The following is a 25,225-nucleotide window of genomic DNA, read 5'->3' as shown; positions in this document are numbered from 1 at the left end:
GCAGGACAGGAGTCAGATTAAAGAGAATATGTTCTATTTAGTTATTTTATAGAGATAGAATTCTAACCAAATTATGATCATTTATAAACATTCATATATTGAAAATTATTGTGGTTTCTTTATAAATGGTTGAACTTTGATTCTAGTCTCTTAACAGTATTTTTAAATTTTTTAGACTTATTTTTATTTTCTATGTATGAGTGTTTTACCTGTGTGTATGTGTTTGCATAGCCAGTGAAATGGCAAATGGTTGTGAGCCACTGTGTAAATGCTAGGAACTGAACCAAGGTCTACAGCAAGTGCTCTTAACTGTTGAGCCAGCTCTCCAGCCTTCTCTAACAATATTTTCCCCAGTTTGATCAACTTCTTTTTTTGTTTTGTTGTTACATTCATTTGGGGGGGGGGTGACTGTATACAAACATGCCACAGCATGTGTGGAGATCAGAACAACATTATGGGGTCAGTTCTCTCTTTCACGAGGTGGATCCCAGGACTAGAACTCGGGTTGTCAGCCTTGGCTACAGTGTGTGCCATTACCCTTAACTCCCAGTATGATTAGTTTTGATCTCACAGATTCATAAACTTGAACATGGGGAAGCTTGCCTGAAGATTCTCCATATCTCTGTTCCATATATTCTGTGGTAGAGTTTGTGCTTAATTATTGGACATAGATAAGCAGAATGGTATTGTGCACTTTAGTTGTAAGATCCTAAATATCTTGAAGCACTGAAGAGCAAGATTTTTGGAACTATTACTGAAGCTCTTCACGCTTTATCCATTTGGGACTTGGGCTGCCTCTCCCTTCTCCATCTCTAGCTACTGTCCTTCTCAAAGGTGAATCAGTGTGGGGAAGAAGTAATGCAAAAGGCATTGTACTAGTCTGTCAAGGGTTTTGTTTCTTGCTGTGCTCAGAATGGGAAGCAGGGCTCTTCCACTGATCTGCATTCCTAGCCCCAACATTCAGTGTCATTGAAATAGGAAGAAAAGAATAGTGGTTTATTGCTGATCTCCTGTTTTGTTTTCTCAGTATTAGGCATCACATTTGCTAGGCAAGTACTTCACCGCTGAAGTACACCTCTAGGGTGTAAGAACGCTGTCCTCCTCCTCCAGCCTCAGCTAACTAACTGCTTTGACATGTAGGAGTTTAAGCTCTCAAGTCTAAGCAGTTGTCCTTTCTTCCATTCCTTTTAGTGACACTCAACCATATGAAAAGATGGTGTGTGAGCTTTGTAGTTCCTTACTCAAGGTAAACCTTTTATTGGATAAAACACAAAATTTGGGCTCCAAAAGATCTAACCTTAGTCCCTGAATTGTTTCATCACTTCCCTCTCAGTGCCCCTGTGTATTCACGCTCTCTTCCTGGGTACACCACAGTAATCTTAACTCCTCAGTCTAGCCTCTTCCTGTCTCCCACGGCAGCAAAATGTCCCAAGAATAGAGAATGATCTCATTTCCCTGGGTGTGACTTATACAAAATCACTGTGATAACAATTGGATGCTTTTATCTCAGTAGCAACATATCTGTTCTTGCTAGCATTTTCAGGAGACCAGTGTGCGAGTGTGGCTCTGACGATTTTCATAGGATTACATTGAAAAGCTGACATGCTGTCTTACATAGATTTGCTTCTGAACAGAAGTATGCATAAGAGTGTGAATTAATTCATGCTTTCAACCCATGAAGGGAGCTTTGTTATTTAAAGAAATACTGTATAAAGATTAGACAAGAGGGCAGTAGGGCTTTTACAGGACAGGGGATGTACAGGTCAGCCATTTGTGCTGAAAGTTGAGCATAGACAGATTTTCAGCATATTTTGGCACTTTGAGTCTGTACTGCTTCTAATATCCATCTCTTGATTTTAAAATGTTAGATCGAGCGTTTGGATGTAAGCAGCCTCGCCCAGACTTCCAGTGCCGTGGCCTCCAGCACCGATGGCAGCATCCACCCAGAGTCTGTGGATGGAATACCAGACCCTCAACGCACAAAAGCTGCCATTGCACACCTGCAGCAGAAGATCCTAAAGCTCACAGAACAGATCAAGATTGCGCAGACAGCCCGAGACGACAACGTTGCTGAATACTTGAAGCTTGCCAACAGTGCAGACAAGCAGCAGGCTGCTCGCATCAAACAGGTGTTTGAGAAGAAAAACCAGAAATCTGCACAAACCATCCTCCAGCTGCAGAAGAAACTTGAGCATTACCACCGCAAGCTCCGTGAGGTGGAACAGAATGGGATCCCCCGGCAGCCCAAGGATGTCTTCAGGGACATGCACCAGGGTCTGAAGGATGTGGGTGCAAAGGTGACTGGCTTCAGTGAAGGTGTGGTGGACAGTGTCAAAGGTGGATTTTCCAGCTTCTCTCAGGCTACCCATTCAGCAGCAGGGGCTGTGGTCTCCAAGCCCAGAGAGATTGCCTCACTGATTCGGAACAAATTTGGCAGTGCAGACAACATCCCTAATCTGAAGGACTCATTAGAGGAAGGACAAGTGGATGATGCAGGAAAGGCTTTAGGAGTGATTTCGAACTTTCAGTCAAGTCCAAAATATGGTAGTGAGGAAGATTGTTCTAGTGCCACTTCAGGCTCAGTAGGAGCCAACAGTACCACCGGGGGCATTGCTGTAGGAGCATCAAGCTCCAAAACAAACACCCTAGACATGCAGAGCTCAGGGTTTGATGCACTACTGCATGAGATCCAGGAGATCCGGGAAACCCAGGCCAGACTGGAGGAATCCTTCGAGACCCTCAAGGAGCATTATCAGAGGGACTACTCCTTAATAATGCAGACCTTACAGGAAGAGCGGTATAGGTAAGTTATGTGAAATTTAAAAGCCTAAATTATTTGTTCCCTTCTCTTTGAATATGGAGAAGTAAATTTAAAAGATATCTGTCTCTAGAGTGTCCAAAGTGTTCAGGTCTGTCTGTAACAGCCACAGGACTTCTACGTCAGTCAGCATAGTAGTTAGTGACTCCTATGATCACACACAGAGAACATTTCTTAACTCTTCCGTCTTCTATTCCAGTTTATGACTTTAACATGAAGCTCAGGCTTTCCGAGGTATTTCTTCAATCCATTGAGATCATGATGCATAGTCATTGAAGCCTTCACTGTACTGCATTGTGTTCAGAACATCTTAATCCTGAGAACTTTGTAAACAGCTAAAGATATAGCCCAGTCAAACTGTAGTGAACCTTGTGGGTATTTGGCTTTAAACATACTTATGTGAGCAATAGGTGTAGAAAAATTAGATTGGAAATAAATCCAGATAAATGTGTCTGTGACAGTTATTAAGAACTGGGACATTTGGATGAGAGTAAATATAGCATTAAGTCATTCTACTGCAGTTACAAAGTGCTCAAAGAGCTCAGTGTTCTTCATTCATTTCTGTACCAAAGTTCAGAGTGGGTCATTCATTCTTGCTGTAGGGATTGAACCCAGAGCCTTACCCATGACCACTTACACCCTATATTTATTTATTTTTGGTTTTTCAGTAGAGGGTTTCTCTGTGTAGTTTTGGTGCCTGTCCTGGATCTCACTCTGTATACCAGGCTGGCCCTGAACTCACAGAGATCTGCCTGGCTCTGCCTCACAAGTGCTGGAATTAAAGGCGTGCGACACTGCCTCCCAGCCTACACCCTATATTGAGTCTGGTTTTTCCACATGGCATCATAGATTTCTGATGGACCACTCTTATCCAGTCTCCAAATCTCTGTCCTGTCTTCCATGTAGAGAAATAATATCCTCCCCAGAGTAATCACTCAGATCCAAACTTGTGGGCCAAAGACTGGCAGCCTCATGCAGATCAAGAAACAATCTTGTGAGCTGCATCTCTGCACACAAAGCCTTGCGAGGCCTGAGCATTGGTCTTGTTCCACTTCGTAACCAGAAGAAATCTCCAGTACTTTACTAGACATTGGGGTTTGAACAAATGAATTCCCTTTCACCTCTTAAAAAGTAAAAGTGATGTTTTGAAACTTTACTTGTATGAGGTAACTCAGTGTCTGAAATAAATTGCTCATGTTTATCACTTAGCTCTAAAGACAACAGCAACAAGCTTGCTTCAAACGGTGAAAATGATAAGCAGCCATCCAATCCGCCACCTTTTGTTAATTTTCTTCAGTTCTCATTGACACTTTGGGAGCCAAGGAATGTGGCTCAGTTGGTAGAGTGCTGAATAAATTGGTCATGGTATACATCTGTAGTTCAGTGTTCGCCAGGTGGAAGCAAAAAGAGCAAAAGCACTTACTGCTATTCAGGGGACCCAAGTTCAGTTCCCAGTACCCACATGATGTGACTAACAACTGCCTATATCTCCAGCCCCTGGGTTTATGATGCATTCTGTTGGCTCCCATGAACAAACATATAGCAGACACATAAAAAGCATGTAAATGAAACTACAAGTAAGTCTTTTTTTTTTTTAATCAAGGTCATCTGTAGGCCAACTTTTCTGTCCCACCAACCTCCCAAATAACCACACAGAGACTTATTATTAATTATAAATGCTCAGCCAATAGCTTAGATTTGTTACTAACTAGCTCTTTCAACTTAAATTAACCCATGTTTCTAATCTATGCTCTACCACATGGCGGTAACTTCTGTCAGGACAGCATGTTCATCTCCTGCTTCCTCTGAATCTCGCTGGTGACTCTGCCCTTCTCCCCAAGTCTCAAAGTCTGGCTCTCCCACCTAACTTCTTCCTGTCTAGGTATTGGCCAGTCAGCTCTTTATTAACAATGAGAGGAACACATCTTCATCTTCACAGTGTACAAAAGGATTATTCTACAGCAGTCATCCATAGGAAATATGAGGACAGCCTGGGCCACATAAGACTGTCTTAAAAAATACTTTTTTTTAAAAAGAGAGTAGTATAGTGGCAGAGTGCTTACCTGACCACCAAAAAGAGGGTGAGAGTCCTGGCAAGATGGCTCAGCAGGTAAGAGCACTGGCTACCAAGACCTGAGTTCAGTCCTCAGGACCTAGCTGGTGGGAGAGAGCGTCAACTTGCACAGGTTGTCTGCAGACCTCCATATGCACAAACTGACATGCACATATGTGTGTGCGCGCGCACTAAATAAAATATAATAATGTTTTTTGAAAAAAGAAAAAGACTTGAGGGTGAAATAAGAGTGAGTTTAGGAATGTTACTATTCTCATCAATGCTATCTATATTTAATATACTGAAGATAGTGTTCAAGTGAACTGATTAAAATAAGATACTTGGTTCCTTTTTTGCCATATTAAATCTAAATCCCCAATTCCATTTCTGTTACTAGCTGTGAAAACCAGGTAGATTTATTAGCATCTGTATCGTAAGAGTAGCAAAAGCCCTGTACAAGATTGCTGCAACTTAGGGACTGGAGAGATGTCTCTGAGGTTAAGAGCACTGGCTGCTCTTTCAGAGGACCTGAGTTCAATTCCCAGCAACCACATGGTGGCTCACAACCATCTGTAATGAGATCTGGTGCCCTCTTCTGGTGTGCAAGCATACATGCAAGCAGAACGCTGTATACATAATAAATAAATAATCTTAAAAGAAAAAAAAAAACATCCTGCAAGATTGCTACAACTTGTGCAGGGCAATGCTGGCCCCACAGTGCTGCAATGATGTCAGGTGACCACTGCTGCTGAGCTCCAGCCCCACCCTCCAGAGGACCTCTGTCCATTATTTAAAAGATAAAATTAACACTCCTGTTATTAAATTCCTCTAGGGCTTAAAATTCCTATAGAGATTGTTTTCTTCAAGTTAGATGTAGGCCCATGTGAGAAAAGGAGAGGGGGAACACATTTGGAAAAGTCTGCCTTCCTGTGTCTGTTGAGTAAGTCCGAGCAAGACAGGCGCTTCATCTCCTGAGACATCACCGCTGTAGAATTGGGTCTCAGCCCCTTCTGCACATGAGCAGCGAGTGCTCTTTCTTCATTGTACTTGGGAGTCTCTGGAGTAGCCAAGCTACATAGTAGAGAGTGAAAACACCTAAATCCTGCTGGATGTCTAGCCCACTTGGTCACTCCTCTCTCGGCCTCACTGTGATTTTACCTTACAACAGAATCCTAAAGACTCCATTTGAAAAAGCCATAATGCCGGGTGGTGGTGCACGCCTTTAATGCCAGCACTCGGGAGGCAGAGCCAGGCAGATCTCTGTGAATTCAAGGCCAGCCTGGGCTACAGAGTGAGATCCAGTAAAGGCACAAAGCTACACAGAGAAACCCTGTCTCGAACAACCAGAGAAAGAGAGAGAGGGAGGGAGGGAGGGAGGGAGGGAGGGAGGGAGGGAGGGAGGGAGGGAGAGCGAGGAGAGAGAGAGAGAGAGAGAGAGAGAGAGAGAGAGAGAGAGAGAGAGAGAGAGAGAGGAGAAAGAAAAAGAAAGAAAGAAGAGCCACAATATATGACTCCATTTTTTTTTGATACTGATAATTCCCTAGAAAGAATATTTAAAAAAAAAAAAAAGGCCTCCATTGTTTGTCTCCATACAGCAGGTACATTTTTCTAACATTGTTGTCTTTGAACAGTTTCACAAAAATAACACTCTTCTCACTAATGAAAACCTATTTTAGATACCAAACTTTCCACATTTTAAACATTTTTGGAGAATTCCTCTACTCGCCTTTGGCAAAATACCTTAGCTGAATGATAACAGCTGAGAACGGTAGCCTTCCAGCCAGGAGTGCTCTGGTTACAATGTCTGTAGAAAATGCTCCTAGCTGTTTGGTTGGTTGTTCGGCTTGTCTCCTTTACATATGTATGTATAGTTTGATTTTCTCCTTTCCTACCTCATCCATGCTACACTGTCTGTTATTGAGCTCCCTGCAGCAGCCTGTCCACTAATTCTCCTTTTCTCTCCCCACCCCACACCCACACCCACCCTTTGGTCTTGCACATGCTAGACAAATACTCTAGCACTTAAGCTACACCTCAACCCATACTTTTATTTCTACTTTGTTGCAGGCTTTGATTTTATAGGGAAAAAAATAGGTGATATGTGAACTATATGACCAAGAATTAGTTAACTTGGACACACTGCTCCAGTGTCTTGTCTTTGGTGTTTCTGTGACTTACCAGTCCCTGAGCAGGGCAGCAACCAGTGTTTTACCTTGTTACATGATGGTGATGATAATGATGATTTACATATGATAACACTACCACTTTTAGAATTTGCTGAGCTGTTGAGATGCACATTCACTCACCCTCACAGCAACCTGTAGGTGGGTTGGGTTATCCCATTTTTACAGTTGAGGAAATTGAGGGTCAGTGGGGGAGGGAGTGGTTTGGGGAGGGTGGGTGGGTGGGTAGTTGGTTGATTGGTTGGTTTTTCGAGACAGGATTTCTCTGTCTAGCCCTGGCTATCCTGGAATTCACTCTGTAGACCAGGTTGGCCTTGAACTCAGAGATCTACCTGCCTCTGCTTCCCAAGTACTGGGATTAAAGTTATAAGCTATCACCATCCAGCCAGTGTGGTTTTTTGTTTTTTGTTTTTTTCCAATTTGCTGAAGGTCAACAACAAAGGCAGAACTTTACCTCACTTCAAATCCAGTGTCATTTTTTTTTTTTTTTTTTTTGGTTTTTTTCGAGACAGGGTTTCTCTGTGTAGCTTTGCGCCTTTCCTGAAGCTCACTTGGTAGCCCCGGCTGGCCTCGAACTCACAGCGATCCGCCTGGCTCTGCCTCCCGAGTGCTGGGATTAAAGGCGTGCGCCACCATCGCCCGGCTCAGTGTCATTTTTTAACCCAGGTTTTTCAAGCTCAACCCTGACATCTGTGTGATTGAAAACCCATTGTAATTTTGAGAAGCACTCATGACTGCACTAGAGGTGCTAGCAGGCTTCTCCAAGGTCAGAGTGTGTGTCTGTTTACTAAAGCTCGAGTTGCTGTTTTGAGTATAGTATATAAAATCCTGTGCAGTTTCTCAAAAGCTAATACAACAGTGTAGGTAGGTAGTGAGATCTCCTCGTAACCCAGCAGCCGCCGGCGGCGGCCCCAGCCTTTCTCAGCTGCTCTCTTAATGTGCTTCTGCTGTGTTCTGCCCCAGTCATCTCTGGAGAAGGGCCGCTTAATTCTGCAATAGTCAGGTGTTCTGATTCCTCTGTCCTCACCCACACACTTGGACCGGACAGCCTGGGCAGCCATGGTAGCAGAGCCTACATCTAAGACTCCACTTCACCCTTTGAAAGGAACTAGATGTGAGTCACTGAGCTTTGCATTGGGTTTGTTTGTTTGTTTGTTTGTTTGTTTGTTTGTTTGTTTGTTTGTTTTGTTTGTTTTGACTAAACCATCTTTTTATCTATTTTTATGTGCATTGGTGTTTTGCCTACATACTGTCTGTCTGTCTGTGTGTGAGAGTGTCAGGCCCCCTGGAACTGGAATTACAGACACTTGCAAGCTGACATGTGGATTCTGGGAATTGAACCTGGGTCCTTTGGAAGAGCAGCCAATGCTCTTAACCACTGATCCATCTCTCTAGCCCCTGCATAGGGTTTTCAATTTTGAGTGAGGTCCGTGTGTAGGGGATAAGGGAATGAGGTTTAATAAGGTCTTAAGTGGTAGGTAGGATCCCTATAGACTTCAAATTTTCTTGTCTAGCTCACTTTGTCACTTCTTTAAAGTATTAGCATAGGTTTGCTGGTGGCTCCTGGGCTCAAAGCACTACTCAGAGGAGAAGAGAACTTCAGTATATAATTGAACCTGATTATAAATGCATACACTAAGGCCGGGAAAGATATGTGACTTTATCATGTCCCCCAGCAAAATCATTTCATATGCATTTATTTACCAATAGCAACTGAGAGGACGAGGCTTATTCTCAGAGTGGTATGCTGGTTAACAGAGTGGTAGAGGGTAGGTTCAGCTGAGACAGAATGCATTGACACTATGAAGGCTGGAAAGCTCTCCTGGGAGCTCCTGGCTGCTTTTTTGTTAGGAATTTTGTGTTTGCTGCTGGTGCAAGCAGTGCTGTGTAAAGTGGGCAGGAGCCTTCTTAGTGTTGATGGGCAGCAATGTAATTTGAAAAGCTCCCATTTTGAGGAGATTGCTTTGGAATCAGCTTCTGAGAATATTTGTATTAAGTCCAAGGATGCCGGGGCGGTGGTGGCACACGCCTTTAATCCCAGCACTCAGGAGGCAGAGCCAGGTGGATCTCTGTGAGTTTGAGGCTAGCCTGGGCTACCAAGTGAGTTCCAGGAAAAAGCACAAAGCTACACAGAGAAACCCTGTCTCGAAAAAAAAAAAAAAGTCCAAGGATATTTTAAATCACACTTGAGTCACAATAGCAAAAGGTAGAGAAAGAACAGTATCACGTGCAGTAGAACACTGAGTAACTTGGCTGACTAGTCAGGCCAGGCTGTGCTAACTGTGTACGTGGTTGTTTAAACATGGTTTCACTGTCATTGGATATGCTTAAATTTAGTTGTTTTAAACCCCTGATTTCAACTGTTAATCAACTGAAAATTGATCAGCATCTCCAGAGAATATGTAGGCTATACTTAAACAATAACTTTTAAATAAAAACCAAGACAATTGGGATCAAATTAGCCTTTTACATGTAGAGGTGGGTTCAGAGATATTCTTGTGAAAGCTAAGACCTGCTGTACATAGCTATCCACTGATGTGTTCTTCCCAGCTTCTCTATTAAAGAGATATAGAGAAGGAGTATGGGAGGAGAAAAGAAATTAGTTACCTACTAATTCATCAGACCTGCCTAGATAAGCTTGCCAGCTCTAATACGTCTTAATTGTATGGCCCTGAGTAGATCATATAACTCATCTGAGCCTTAGTTTCTCTACCTGTTGAAACAAGGTTATATTTATCAAAAAAGGGTTGTAACCGTTATTAAATGAGACAGGGAAAGAAGAAAAGGAGAATGAGGAGGAGAAAGGAGATCATGTACATGGAAACACCTTGGTAAGGTGCTTGGTTTAGAGTAGAAACCCAGTGTTCAGGGTTTAGTTCAATAATAGAATGCATGCTTAGCATATGCAAGGTCCTGAAATCAGTTACCATCAACACCACACATGCACAGGCACACATCACCATGTAGACAAATTGCTAAATGGTCTTATTAAGTAAAAACCCGGAGCCAGCTATAGGGGTGAAAACCTGAGAGATCAGAGGAATAGGGAAAAGCCACAAGCTAACCTCACCGACACCTCACTCTCCAAAGAGACCTACTTCCCATATACCCACACCTATATGCCTTTCTGTTCAGCTATATCATTTGCTCTCTCTGTTATATCACTGCTTCTTCCTGCACAGCTCTGTCACTTCCTGTCTGTCTGTACAGACCTCCAGACCTCTATGGTTAACTAGTGTTGGATTTAAGGCATGTACCACCACACCTGGCTTTGTTCCCAGTGTGGCCTTGAACTTAAAGAGATCTAGATCCCTGCCTCCCAAGTGATAGGATTAAAGGCGTGTGCTTCCATTGCCTGACTTTTTTGTTTAATATAGTAGCTGGCTTTTTCCTCTGATTCTCAGATAAACTTTATTGGGTTGCACAAATAAAATATCACCACATCACCATGCTAAGTTCAGTAAATGTTATCTGTGTTTTTTCCAGGTGTTCTAGGATGTTACACACATGGCATTACCTAATCTCCACATTGCCAGACTGAATCTGTAGATTTCATTTCCAATATTCTTTGAGTATCTCTTATTTCATGTATTAAGAAAATGCACTATTTACCCTTAGATTCTTAGGGGACTAATGTTGTGCTATGCTCTGCTTTTTGAGACAGGGTCTTGATATGTAGGCCAGACTGGCTGAAATTTTCAATCATCCTGCCTCAGCTTTGCAAGTGCTAGGATTACAAACTAGTTCATTGTTACCTAGCCTCCTTTCAAGCTTCACACAGTGAAATCATAAGATATAAGCCATGTTACCCATTTCCCCATCAAAGGCAGGAGTTGTTCACACTCCCATGTCATATTCCTCATCTCTGCCTCTCCATTCTGGTCAAACATCTACCTATGTGTCCCAAATTCATTTGGGAAATGGTATAGGAGTCTGCTCCTGGATTTGCCTTATATGTGTCAGTTCATGTGTTTCAGAACCTGCTCCACAAGTTTTTATCATGCATCTGCTCTACTAACCTATTGCCCAACCAAAGGAGCATTACAGGCTCTCAAGGTGACTCCAAATTTTTGAGCCACACCCAAAAAAGGTAATGCTTTAGACTGAAGTTCCCAGCCTGGGCACTCACCTAGTTTTTCATTCATCAGGAATTTATCCCAGAAGAATCCCTGGTTTATCTTTGATCAAAGAAGGGAGCTGCTGTGTTGCCCAGTCCAAAGACCAAAAACACTTCCAAGATCAGTAGTTATATGAGTTATTTACCTCCAGAGACTCTGGACATGACCAATGCATTGTAAACGCAGCAATTTTTATTTAAAAAACAACGTAGTGTTCAGGTTTCCTCTTTGCTGATAGTGAAGATGAAGCCATGTTTAGGTGTTTAGAGTCCCTTTGAATTGAAGCGATTTAGGAAAGAGCTTTGAATAAAACTCCGTAAAATGAGGCTGATATGTAGAACTGAATTGTATTGTAAAATAAAATTAAAAAAAAATAAAGTGAATATGATAAAAAAAAAAAATGAGGTTATTGGTCTCATGCTAACTTTGTCCAGGTTGAGTTGCAAGAGATGGCCTGCTAGAGTCATGCACAGTACTTAGAGTGCACCCCATCCTAGCTGTCCAGAAAATGCCTGCTCAGCATCCTTGGGATGGGGGTGGGTAGATCTCCTCAAAGGGAGTTCTTGGTTTTTAAAGCAGGTATGTTAAAGGCGGGACACAGCTCACCTTCCCTCTTCCCTCCCACCTACCCTTTGGTTGACTAGATGTTTAGTGAGAAGATGGAACTGTTTCTTTCTGAATTCCCTTGATTTGGTTAGTAATGGAGGTGGGGAGACAACAGATAAACACATGTAAAGCCTGAGGCAGGGCAAAGTGAGTCAGACCCTTGCCTGCCTCACTAACAGGAGTTTCAAGAAACTTGAGGAGGTCCTCTGCCTCTTGTCTCCTTACTTGTGGAATTGAGTGAACTCCCTGGGAGGGAATGAAGGTGCTGAAGGGAGGGTAGTGACCTTTGTTACTGCCAAGGGACCAGTATTTGGATGTGTTGGTGCTCATGATGATTAATTCAATTAGATGGAATCCTGAATTCCTCCACACCCACTCCTTACCCAAAGAGAACACCACAGCATTTGTACTGAGACCTTCTGTTCAGCCTGTTTCAGACCAGAACCTAACTAAGGCTGTGTCAGTAAAAATGTTAGTGCCAAGTGATAGGAATTGTGCCTTAGTAATTGAGTAGCAGGTCAGGAGCTGATACAGTGTTCTTCCTCCTTGTTGTACAGACTTTGAATGTGATTAATAATACAGACAATAAAATCGTAAAACAGGAAACAGGAGTGTGAATGGAACTGAGCAACAAACTCCTGAGCTCTGGGTGAAAAACTAGGGTTAAGTGTGATTTCATATTTGTTTATGACAGTCTTGCTATGTAGCCCAGCCTAGCCTCGGTCATGATCCTCCTGCCTCAGCCTCCCCCAAGTGTGCAAACACACACCCAGCTTGGGGAAGTGTTTTTATAACAAGGCAGTGAACTGAGCCCAGCCCAGAAGATCTGCATTCCAAGAAAGACACCAACTAGGGTGTTTAGCCACTCTCTGTGCCTAGGAGTTTGCAAAGACTTCTATGGCTTGCTCAGTTTCCTCCCTGATGCTTCCTGCTGATTAGTGGTGTTTCTGTGCTAATGAGAAACACCTGCTTTACGAGTTTAGTAGGATTTCAGCTATATGATAACAGCCTCATTTTCCAGGTAATTGTTTGACCTGAAAAGAAATTCACACTGGTTAGTTCTGAGGAGTTACTGGGGCCATGTCAAACCTGCCCACAGCATCTTGCTTCACCCTGAATTCCACAGCTTTGCACACTGCCTTGCAAGACTCCTGACCAGTTTATCTGCCTCAGCTGCTGAACTGAAAAGGGTGCTCAATCTTACTAGTCCAAATGATACTTGGCTGTTTAACTCACTGCTAATGTACACTAGACATTGTTCCTAGACATGACTTCTCCTTTAGGATGAATCTCGGCTTGAGGAGATTTGTCTGTTACTTTCCCATGAATTCACCAGTAATTTGTTCAACTGCTGATGGACTCATTTCTGCAGAGACATAAATTAGCAGTTTCTTCTAAGCTCTCTGGAGAGTTACAAAGATCAGTTAAAACTGGCTTGATACACCCTCCTTCATGTGTATGCCGAAATCATGCTGTGGGAGAAAGGAAGCAAGTGGCCAGAGATAGAATAAGTTGAATTATGAAGCCAGCTTGAGCCAGGGAAATGGCAGGAGTGACATCTGCCCAGTAAAATAAGAAGTAACAGATGCTTGTTGCATCTAAAGTTGAGAGGGTATGTACCCAGTAGGCCATTTGCATGATAGAATAGAAGAAAAATAGAGTTACCGGAAGCAGTGAAAACTCTAAGTAAAATTGAGAACATGGAGAGAAATGGAGACATAAGAATTAAATAAATAAATAAATAAATAAGTGTGAACCAGTGAACAGTGGTATCATAACTTCTAGAGACCATGTAACAAGCAAGCAGTGTTGCTGTTGTTGTTACATATACTTACTTTATTGCTGAGGCCTACTGCCACTACATATGGCTGGAGGACAGAGGACAACCTGCAGTAGTTTTATTCTCTCCTTCCACCATGGAAGTTCTAGAAATAGAACTCAAGACATCAGGCTTGGTGGCAAGTACTTTACCCACTGAGCCACCCTGCCAGCCCAAGCAGTCTTTTTGAAGCACCCTTCTAAAGATTGTTAAGGGTGACTGAGATCACAAAAGAGAGAAATAAAGCCTTGCATAGTCTTGTAGCTCAGGCTGCCTCTCCCAGGCTTTTGCCTGCTGTCTCCTCATCATCGGCGTGATTTTGCTTTAAGTAGGAAGATTTTCTCTTTGCAGTGTGACAGGGTCTCTCAAACTAGTGATCTACAGAATTTGAGTCCAAAACATGGACTGACTCATCAGCTAGTACACAGTGCACAATAAAATAAAAATAAGAACCATATCTGGAGCTGGGGATATGGATAGAGTGCTTACCCAGCATGCACAACAGCCCTGGGTTCCCACCAGCAAATCCAACGCTCAGTAGGCAGAATCAGGAGGATCAGAAGTTCAGGGTCATCCTTCCCTACATAAGGAGTTGAGGGCCAGCCAAGGCTGGAGACTGTCTCAAACAAAAATAAATTATGGTTTCATCTCTCTGGCCAGACACTGTTGGTAAAACAAGATGCCTTTTATTATTATTATTATTATTATTATTATTATTATTATTATTATTATTATTATTTTAGTTTTGAGACAGTCTCACTATGCAATTCATCTTGGCCTGAAATGATGTAGCCCAGGTTAGCTAGACTTAAACTTTACGTCCTCCTTTCTCGGCATAAAGGCAAAATGCTTTCTCTGCAGTTGATTTTGCCCTGGGAGTGGACAGTGGGGCCAGGCAAATGCCATCAGGCCAAATTAGAGCTGGGCGGCAGTGGTGTACGCCTTTAATCCCAGCACTCGGGAGGCAGAGCCAGGCGGATCTCTGTGAGTTCGAGGCCAGCCTGGTCTACAGAGCGAGATCCAGAACAGGAACCAAAACTACACAGAGAAACCCTGTCTCGAAAAACCAAAAAAAGGAAAGAAAAGAAATCATAGGCTCCTTCCAGAGAATGCCCCAATTCTCAAAACTGCCCTTCTAGGATAACATAGTTTGGGGAATTTTATTTTTAATGATTTGGGGTTTTGTTTGTTTGTTTGTCTGTCTGTCTGTCTGTCTGTTGAGACAGAGTCTCAGGTAGCCCACACTCGCCTCTTAATTCCCAAAGTGACCAAGGATGACCTTGAACCTTTCTGACCTTTTTTTCCCATGTCCGCAGGATGTCAACCACTACACACAACACACATACACTCTCTCCCCCCGCTCTCTGTATCTCTATCTATCTGTCTGTCTCTCCCTCTGTCTCTCAGTATCTCTCTCTGTGTATCTATCTCCTCTCTCTCTCTCTCTCTCTCTCTCTCTCTCTCTCTCTCTCTCTCTCTCTCTCTCTCTCTCTCTCTCTCTCTGCAGTGCTGGGGATGGACCCCCAAAGGCTTCATGCATGCTAAGTAAGTACTCTACCAACTGAGCTATATGGTGCCAGCCCTTTTGTGTTTTTCGTTTCGTTGGGTTTTTGGTTTTGGTTTTTTGGGGTTTTGTTTGTTTTTCAGAGACAGGGTTTCTCTGTGTAGTTTTGGAGACTGTCCTGGAACTCACTTTGTAGACCACCCTGGCCTCGAACTCAGAGATTCACCTGTCTCTGCCTCCCAAGTGCTGGGATTAAAGGTGTGTGCCATTCAGTCTTCCTACCTGAGCCTCCCAAGTGCTGGGATTACAGTTATACACCTCTATATATGACTTCTATATTTAGAAAGTTGGGTGATAATAGGAAGAAGAGATCATGTGCACTTTCCTGTCCCAGTGAACAGTCTCTAGTAGCCACATGGGGGGATGAAGGCAAAAGTCGGCCTGTTTGCTAGGTTTTGGGAACTGGGAACAGGTAGTTGAAAAGCACATTCCTTTTACATTTCTGTTTCATATCTTGATACTCTGTGAGCAGCAAGTGAAGAACAGCACGCTGCAAACACATTAGGATACAGAATCTGGGGATTTCTAGGATACTGTAGCATGGTGCTGTGAGCTCATCGCTGGGCCTGTTTTGGGTGCAAAGAAGTTCCATTTCTCTGCCTGTGCACCTGGAGTGGTATTATATAGGCCTTATGAGAATTATTTGTTTAACTTTTTAAAGTTCTCACCAGTAGCAGAACAGAATGGGTCTACCAGCTGCATATCCTTGCTAACACTTGGTTTTCTCTTTTTAATCTGAATCTGTCTAGACTTTTACTCAGCCATCTTCTCCTTGTCGGTCTTTAAACCATCACGTCAACAGAGCCACCGTGGCTGTGTGACTTGAACCACTGTCAAGCCAACTCAGATTTCTTACTTTTTAAGGGAGCTTGCGTTGGTTACGCTGCAGGGACAGAGAGACCACGTGGAGGGAAGAGAAAGGAAGGAGAGAGTACAGAAAGGAAGAGAATGCACAGAGGGCAGAGGGCACACCCGCTTTTTAGCCTGGGACGCCGTCACAGGCTGGTGATTAAGGACATAATCCTTACAGCTTGTTTGGCTTCTTGACTAGTTTCAAAATGGCATGAGAGTATAGAGTTTTTAAATGGAGGTTTTAAAGTCAAACAAACCAGGATTCACATCTTTGCTCCTTCACTGTTCTTTAGCAGGTAGCTTTGGGACCTCTGAATTTTAACTGCTGCTTCTGAGGGGAGATAACACCTTCCACCCTCCCAGCAGACCTGATGCACAGTTGGCTCCGAGGAAGCCGTGGCTCTCTGGTTGCTGTTTCCATTCTGCTCTGGGTGCACATGAGTCACATTTAATTCCAAGTAAAACTTCCCAGTAATCTTTTGGAGTTTTGCTTTGTTTTTTCAAGACAGAGTGTCATTATGTAGTTCTGGCTGTCCTGGAACTCTATAGACCAGGCAGGCCTTGAACTCACAGTGATCTGTCTCTGACTCCCAAATTCTGGGGTTAAAGGAGTGTGTACAGGCTATGGGCCAAGAGGTTGGGGTGCAGCCCTGTCACCATGCACTCTACTAGACACCACTACCTTGCTCCCTGCCCAGTCCCAGTTACTGACCATAGCTAAGGAATTAGTCTGGGGTTGGGGATTTAGCTCAGTGGTAGAGCACTTGCTAAGGCCCTGGGTTCGGTCCTCAGCTCCAAAAAAAAAAAAAAAAAAAAAAAAAGGAATTAGTCTGGTTTTTGGTGTTGGGTTGTACCAGAACCTAATAAGTACACTCGACCACTGAGCTTTATCCCTGCCATACCGACAGTTAGGAAGTCCAGTTTTAAGTTTCAGCACCCTTCTGGTAAACAAAGATAATGAAGAAAGTCACACTCACAACAGTAGGCTAATAGAGTGCTCACCTAGTATGGATAAGGCCCTGAGTTCTAGCACACCCCTACCACCACCACTAAAAAAAAGAGTTCAAAAAGATAGTATAGCCAGGCGATGGTAGTGCATACCTTTAATCCCAGCACTTGAGAGGCAGAGGCAGTCGGATCTCTGTGAGTTCAAGGCCAGCCTGGTCTACAGAGGGAGTTCCAGAATAGCCAGGACTGTTTCACAGAGAAACCCTGTCTCAAAAAACAAACAAACAAAAAAGATAATAGAAACTTACAGCTGACACCTGTTCCTGAGTCCCTGGGTAACAGATGACATGAAAAGGCAGAGCCCCACAAAGATCAATTCAGTTGTACGTGTCAGCATGGGAGTATTGTTCTGTGACAAGCATGAAGGGAAGCACAGCAGAGATGCCTGTAAAGGGTAAAGAAGACCTAAGTAAGACTTAATAACATAATGAAAAGAGTCAGACTATCACTCCTTAAATTAATGTTCATTTCTTAAGGAATAGAATTTAATAGACTATAATCATTGTTTATTACATGATTATTTAAAGGAATAGCATTGGAGGATGGGCTGGTGACTTCGACTAAGAGCATTCACTGTGCATAATGAGGAACTGAGTTTGGACCCTCACCACCCAAGTCAAAAAGATAGGTATGAGGCCAGTCGATAAGGCTCATGCCTTTAGTCCCAGTACTCGGGGAATCTGTGAGTTCCAGGCCAGCCAGAACTATATAGTGAAACCCTGTCGAGACAGCTGTGGCTGCATGGATGTCTGTCACCTGAGCTCTATTGGAAACAGAGACAGAAGAACCCCAGAGGCTTAATGGCCAGGCATCTAGCTGAAACCACGTGCTCCAGGTTCAGTGAGAAACTCCCATCTTAAGGGAATAAAACAGAGAGGAACAGAATAGGATACCCATGGTCCTCCTCTGGCATCCACACATTTGCTCATGGACTACTTACATACAGACAGACAACACATGCATATGAATGCACACATGCAAAGATGCACAGAGACACAAGGGAAACACAGATTCTGCAACATAAAATTACCTTAGAGAAATTCTTTGTATTCTTTAAAAGTATATATATATATATATATATATATATATATATATATATATATATATATATGAGAGAGAGAGAGCGCCAGGTATGGTAATAGATGCCACTAATCCTAGAATTCATAAACAGAGGTAAAGTTTGTACACCAGAGGTGTGATTAGAAATAAGAGTGTGGTTATAGCTGTAACTCAGTAGTAGAGGCCTTGCCTGGCATGCAGAGTGACAGCTTCCATCCCCTGTGCAACCAAGAGGAGGAGGAGGAGGAGGAGGAGGGGAAATGGGGGAAAAAAGGAGGAGTTCTAAATATTTTAATGGTACTCTGGCACATTGGTGGTTGGTTGGTTTTTAGACTAGCCTCAAACTTAGACTCCTCCTATCTCAGCAGCTTCTTTCGCTCCTGGAATTCGAAGGACTGCACCGTGCTGTGCTCCCAGTTTCCCTTTCATTTTTTAATAGAAGTCCGTTGAGTTTCACATGTGGTTCTCCCTGTGGTGTGAGCCCTGCCCAGCTGCTCTCTGACACAGGAAGGACATCCTTCTGTTCAGCAGGAGCTGGAGGTAGTTTCCCTTTCTTCCTTTGCCCTGTCTCGGTGTTTTAATGTGTTGTCTTTGGCCTTTGTCTTGGAAGCCCTTTGGTTCCTAGGACTCCACACACTGCCAACGTCATCTATCCTCTTCACCACAACCAGACAGCTCATTTCCTTAAGCACTGTCTTCTTTGGACCCCTTCCCCAGCTATCCAGAATCTAGTTATTCTACATATTTCTTTCTGAGTGGTTTTTTCTTCTACCTAGAATCTCTGATGATCTCCCTTAAACCTTTATGTAGAATAAGTGTGTGTGTGTGTGCGCGTGCATGCGCGCCCTCCTGAAAACTAGAGATACACGATAAATCGATAAATAAAACTAGCCTTCCAGGACCATTCTCTCTTCTTCCCATTTTGTAGCTTCCCTGGCCAGCTCCAGCCCTTACACATGCCAACCTCATTCCTGTCTTGACAAGTTGGTACTTCTGCTCCTTCTGAGTGAGGTCCTTCCTTACACATCTTCAACCTCCTCATCTTCTAAGCGTCTGTCTGTATCATTCAAGCTTTTTTTCTCATTCTTCAAGAGAGTTGAGAAGTCTTCACTGACCCTCCAGTGTCACTAGGCACTGCCATATGCTTGGCTATCTGCCAGTCTTGGCTCCATAAAATCCTATTGGTGTTTTTCTGTCTCCCTTCTCTCTGTAGAATAAATGGAAGGCAAGTGCTTCCTCTTACTTACTACAATGTCCCAGTATTTTGAACATACCTAGCATGCAGCAGATTCTCAATAAACGTATGTTGACAAATGTCCCAAGCACTGCTTGGCCATGAGGATGATGGATCCCTCTGGCTCTGGCTTTCTGGGGCTCCAGATCACAAACATCTGGGTGAGTAAGTTATTGTTCATCTGGTGTTGAAATAGGTCACTTCTGACAGCTGGAAGGTCTATTTTCATTAGTGCCCCTTCTCTCCTGATGACGTGTTTAGCTTTGCTTCTCCCACACTCAAAACAGAGTAAGAGCTGCCTCAGCTCCACAGGTGTGCAGAGCTAAACGGGAGAGCTGTGGAGAAAACTGAAAAGCCTGGATGCTGTAGGATGGCTCTGTGACGCTGCCTTTTTGGAGACTGAAAGCTGCAACTGCTGGCGCACAGTACCCCAGGCTTGCCTTCGCTCTGTGTTCCTGTTTTATTCTGTAGAGTAGATTTGGGGATTGATCTAAATTATATCAGGGAGGATGCAGAGTGTTTGAAAGTCCAACCTTTCTCCATTTCTTAGATGTGAACGACTAGAAGAGCAACTGAACGACCTGACAGAGCTCCACCAGAATGAGATCCTGAACTTAAAGCAAGAGTTGGCCAGCATGGAAGAGAAAATTGCCTATCAGTCCTATGAACGGGCCCGGGACATCCAGGTTAGTGTGACTAGTAAGTAAGAAAGAAGAAAGGACGAGCACTCACTTGATTCTGTTTTCTGTGGAGATTTTCTCAGAGGTCATAGTGGTTTTTGTGAAAGCACTTGAAAGAAGCTCGTGTAGAGAAAAGGGGCTTGTAGTGCACCCACCCAGAGGAATCAACGCACTGGCCTGACTGTTTGCCAGCTGCCAACTTCTTTAGGCCCGCAAATTGCTTACGTTTTTATTTTTTCAGCCCAAGGTAGTTCTGGAGTGAGCAGCATCCATTATCCATTCTTGAACTAGCTTCAGCCTGATGTGTGGGCCTTGCCTCACATCCCAGGAAACCAGAACCCATTGAAGACAAGGCTGGAAAATTCCAGTGTTTCAGCCACTGGTTGCCATGGGAGAATGTCTGTCCTAGCTAGGAGATGAAGTTTGTTTTTTTGAGTTGTAGGGTAAACTTTACATAAGGCTTTGCCTTAGGGGGAGTAGGTCACTTTAATGGCCTCTGTAGAGTGTCATCATAGTATCTGCCTTAGAGATTGCCCTAAAAAGGGAGTGTGCCCTTCTTACAGTGAGGTCACAGTTCCCTTTCTCCAACCAGCGATTGTCTTGACCTAAAAACACCAGGTAGTGTGTTAGTGAAGCACATTCAAAGGTGTTCACTGCATCATTGTTAGAGTGGGAAAAAAAATCAGAAAAAAAAAAAAAAACTTTAAAATCCCCAAGAGGGACCCAAACTGTGGCATACCCACAGGTATGAACACTCAGGGTATTTACCATGGAGCCTAACAGAACTTCCAGAACCAGGTAAAGGTAGAAGGTGAGAACCAATCCCTGAAATTTGTCCTCTAATCTCCACACTTATGCCATGGCACACCCACACTCATCTGCAAATACATGCATGCTATAATAATAATTTTAAAGCCAGGCATAATGTCATGTGCTTATAATTCCAGCAATGGCAATATGGGACAGGCAAATCCTTGGAGCTTACTGGTCAGCTAGTCTAGCCTGCTTGGCACAGTTGCAGCCAGTGAGAAACCCTGTCTGAAACAAAAGATGGAGGGTACCCGAGGACCAACACATTTGTCTTCTGACCTTCACGTGAACATGCACACGTTTCCACATGCACATGTCTACACACACAAAAATGAGGTGGATCCCTATATTTTGACATGGCATAATCATCAAGGCCCACTATTGAGGAAAAAGTCAATACATTGTGGATCAATTACAGTAGAATGCTATGCACATTATGGTAAGAAATACCTGTAATAACACCATGCAAGGCAAATACATACGTATATTTAAATACAGGTAAAGAGTAAACATACTAGTATAACAATGTTACAACAGCAACAGGAACTAGAACTGAGAAGAATACTGAGAAACTGTGTTTAAGTAAAACAAGTGCATGTGGCTTGTATACCTTAAGACTCAAAATTTCTAAAAGAATAAAAACCATAAAATTGAGGCTAGGCCATTCTTGAATGATAGCATGTGCCTATGATCTCAGCATTCAGAAGGTTGAGCCAAAAAACATCAGAAGTTCAGGGTCATCTCAGCTATATAGCAAGTATGAGGCCAGTCTGAGATACAAGAGACTCTTGTGATAAAAGAAACTAATAAAGTAAGTAAGTAAATTTTAGGCAAAAGAAATCCAAGTATGTCCACTGTTCCCCATCACTATTCCCCAAGGAGTACAGTATGGGAGTAATGCCACCTGGGAGTAATGTCCATTGGGCTCTCCAGGGCATGTCAGCCCTAGAGTTCTGAGAGCAGAAGCCTAACCATCCCCTGTTTGGCCCACAGGAGGCCCTGGAGGCCTGTCAGACTCGAATCTCCAAGATGGAGCTGCAGCAGCAACAGCAGCAGGTGGTGCAGCTGGAGGGGCTGGAGAATGCCACGGCTCGAAACCTTCTGGGCAAACTCATCAACATCCTCCTGGCTGTCATGGCAGTCCTCCTGGTCTTTGTGTCCACAGTAGCCAACTGTGTGGTTCCTCTCATGAAGACACGCAACAGGACGTTCAGCACTTTATTCCTGGTGGCTTTCATTGCCTTTCTCTGGAAGCACTGGGATGCCCTCTTCAGCTATGTGGACCGGCTCTTCTCAACCCCCAGATGATGCTGGCACAGAAAGCAGTGCTCCTCACCATCTGGCGAGTGCATGCCAAGAGAGCTAGACAGCAGCATTACCCACTCTGAGGTTTTCTACAAGAGAGTTGAGTGAATCTGTTTACATTTAGAATAATGTTTTTTTCTTCAAGAGACGCAATTGCAATAGTATTTTTTAGATTTTATCCAAGAAGTTTTTTGGGCAAAATCTTGGATCATTTTTATGTAGCATGATTTTCCTTGGGATGCAAATCTGAAACAGTCCCTTAACATGAACCAACAATCTGTAACACACTGAAGGGCATTCTGAATTGAGGCTTGGAGGGCTGCACTAAACCCCCTAAACAGATGCAAAACCTGACCAGGCCCAACACCTGCCCTGCTTGGGCTCCTCTCCTCATCTAGACTGACTCTACTGTGAAGTCCCACCACATTCCAGGTTGGAAATTTAGATTCAGGGTGGATTTTCCCCGCCATGGAAGAACACGGGCATCTCCCAGGCTTTCTCACGCTAACCCTGAAGTATGACGACTTCTGAACCTGCGCCTTCCTTAACTCTGCCGGGATTGGAAGCAAGAGCATCAAGCCCACAGGATGACTGTGCAGTCCTGTTCAGTATTGTGAAGTAGCCCTTAATCCTAACTTTAAGCAAAATCCCTTGGCCGCACTTTGAAGGTTTGTTTTTTTTTTTTATATATGTGTATAGTTACCAACTTAAAAATAAAAAATCCGAACAACATACTTGAAGAATGTAATACTCAAACTCTCAGTGCTTCCTTATAATTTCTAATAGGATTTTTTATTATTGTTATTATTATTGGGGTATTTTTGTTTGATTGGTTTTGGTTTTTTTGTTTGTTTGCGGGGTGGGGGGTCGTTACTGGGTTGGGAGGGTCTTTTATTTTTTCCTTTGAAATAAAGCAGTGATGTTTTCAAATGAAGCCGTGTGGATATTTCAGCGTGCTGCCCCCTGTGGTCTTGAAACAGTTGAGTTGGAGACTGCTGCCAGCGCTGCCCTCTGCCACCCTGTGGCTGCCCCGGCTCTCTGGTGTCTACTACACATACAGCACCATCTCCCCGGCTTGGCTTGGTTACAGTGGTGAGGGGTTTGCAGAGTGAGGGGGTGCAATCTCAGCAGAATAGTGTGGTAGGACCGGATTTTGTCGTGTGCCCCCCCCCCCCAAGTAAATGTTCACATAGTGACCTTGGGCTGGGATTCTCTTTAGGAAAAAAAAAAATGCTACTATGTTATGAGAGTCATAAATAACTCCCTGTGTTTGCTTAATTTATTGTTTAACACCCCTAATTACCGAAACCAAAGTGATGTGGAGTCTTGTTGTCTGCATTTTGGCCTCAGCATCCTTAACTTCAAAGCTTTATTGTGTCTGCCTGAGAGAATCAATTGAAGGTGATTCTCCCAAAAAGCAGAAAAGGAAATGTCAGGTTACAAGGACCCAAGTTCTGGGTGCAAACTGTTGTAAGCTTCCTATTAACCCAGACTGACTCACTAACTGCTCAGTGGCTGTTTAGAGACACTTTAGGAAGAGGAGCTGAGCTTTGCCCCATCCCTCAGCCAGTTCCCTGACCCAGATGGAACCTGAATCAACCTTCAGAGCAAAATAGCCTGATTAATCTCATATTATTAGAGGTCACAAATGCCATGTCCAGTGGCCTCTTCCTGTGTGCCCACATGATGCAAAGGAGTTGTGTACTGTGCCATGGACAGAGAAGCGAAGTGTGCTTTTGCCTATGTCCCCACACCAGGACCTTCTTTCAGAACTAGGGTAGCAATGCCCTGTCTGTTGGAAAGCATGGTTTACATAACAGTTCCAGCCTCCTTTTGCTTTGGCCAATTGGCCTTCTCACTTTGATATTTTAACTCAGGTACCCAGTCTTCACTCCATCCCCAGATGGTTGTTATTCACCTCATAATGAGCACCTAGAGCAGGGGCAAAAAAAAAAAAAATTAAAACTAGCACATATTCATGCCAAAACAAATGGTCCCCAAGCCTATGTTTAGAAGGTTAACTTTGCCGGAAAGTACTGCAGCTTCAAGGCAAGAGTGCCACAGGACACTATGACCTTGTTGGACGAGCAGTCACTGCCATAATTTAGCAGAAGAGAGTCCCGTGGAGCTGTGGGAGAGATGACCCAGTGGCAGCCCACTGGCTTTTTTTTAACAGTTCCACAGGAGGCCCCCCAAATGTCACTGTGATGGATAAACTAAAATTGTCTCTAATTTCCTGATGGCAGTTTCTGTTGAAGGGAGAGTCTGGAGCTTCTGACAGACAGACAGACAGACCTGCACTGACTCCCCATCTTCCTCTAGCAGACCTTGGGAAGGCCCTTCAGGCCAGGCCAGGCCCTGCCATGGCTTCTCGCTGTCTTATCCCTGCTCACTCACTAGACCTACAATTGTCTGCACCCAACGCTGCTTGTAACACACTTCTGTTCGCCTACCTGCCTGTACTTTTGGCTGCCCATCCCTATTGCCTTTGAGTTTCTTGGAATTGTGGCTATCCTTGGATTCTCTTTTTCTATTCACAGCCCTTCAGTAGCCTTTTTCTGGTGGTTTAGCACTTGATCTGAGAGAGACTTGCCCACAATTTAATGCTTCTTTGCCTCAAGAAAATAATTTTCAAAAATAAAAAAACTCCCGCTAAAGTGAAGCATTCCCTGATTCCCTTGTCCATGCTGGTGCCTAGCCCGGGTAAGTGAGGCTGGCTGTGTTGGCCTGGGTGACTGTTGTGGTTCTAGAGTTGGCCATCACTCTGCATTGATGGCTGCCTGCTCCAGTTTCAGGTCCTTGGTGTAGTCAGGGCATCCTGGCAAGGAAGGCTTTTTATTCCTTAGGAAGTGCGGTTGGACCCATACTGTGGTGCTTCCCAACTGGCATCAAACGCCTGTTCCCAGAACAGTGGGGTGAAGCCTTCCTCGCCAGTCAGGTCCGACAGTGGGCATGCTTTGGCATGGTCTGCACTGGCTTTGGTTTTGTTTCTGATCTTGTGTCCTAAGGTAGTCAGTGAATGCTGGATTCTGAGTGAGCTCTGGTGTTCTGGCCTTCTAGCCTTGGAAAGTACACATCTCAAACAAAACCAAATGCTGTCATCAAGAAGCCAGCAC

At 43.7% G+C, this 25,225-nt stretch overlaps 1 protein-coding gene across 21 annotated transcripts in view; it reads left to right on the top strand.

Annotated features, from left to right (window-relative positions):
* The window catches only part of Tmcc1 (transmembrane and coiled-coil domain family 1), a 172,728-nt gene extending 148,654 nt beyond the window's left edge, over positions 1-24,074 (top strand). For all 21 annotated transcript variants that reach the window (XM_076567670.1, XM_076567663.1, XM_076567665.1 and 18 more), the window contains 3 exons: positions 1,869-2,803; positions 19,865-20,000; positions 21,798-24,074. In XM_076567670.1, the coding sequence (XP_076423785.1) occupies positions 1,869-2,803; positions 19,865-20,000; positions 21,798-22,112 (1,386 nt within the window). In that variant the 3' untranslated portion in view covers positions 22,113-24,074. The remainder of the gene's footprint in view (positions 1-1,868; positions 2,804-19,864; positions 20,001-21,797) is intronic.
* The last annotated feature ends 1,151 nt before the right edge of the window (positions 24,075-25,225 follow it).

This window comes from Peromyscus maniculatus, chromosome 3 (assembly GCF_049852395.1).
Source record: "Peromyscus maniculatus bairdii isolate BWxNUB_F1_BW_parent chromosome 3, HU_Pman_BW_mat_3.1, whole genome shotgun sequence".
Taxonomy (NCBI): Eukaryota; Metazoa; Chordata; class Mammalia; order Rodentia; family Cricetidae; genus Peromyscus; species Peromyscus maniculatus.
The sequence above is the reverse complement of the archived record's forward strand: the minus strand, read 5'-3'. Positions and strand labels throughout refer to the sequence as shown.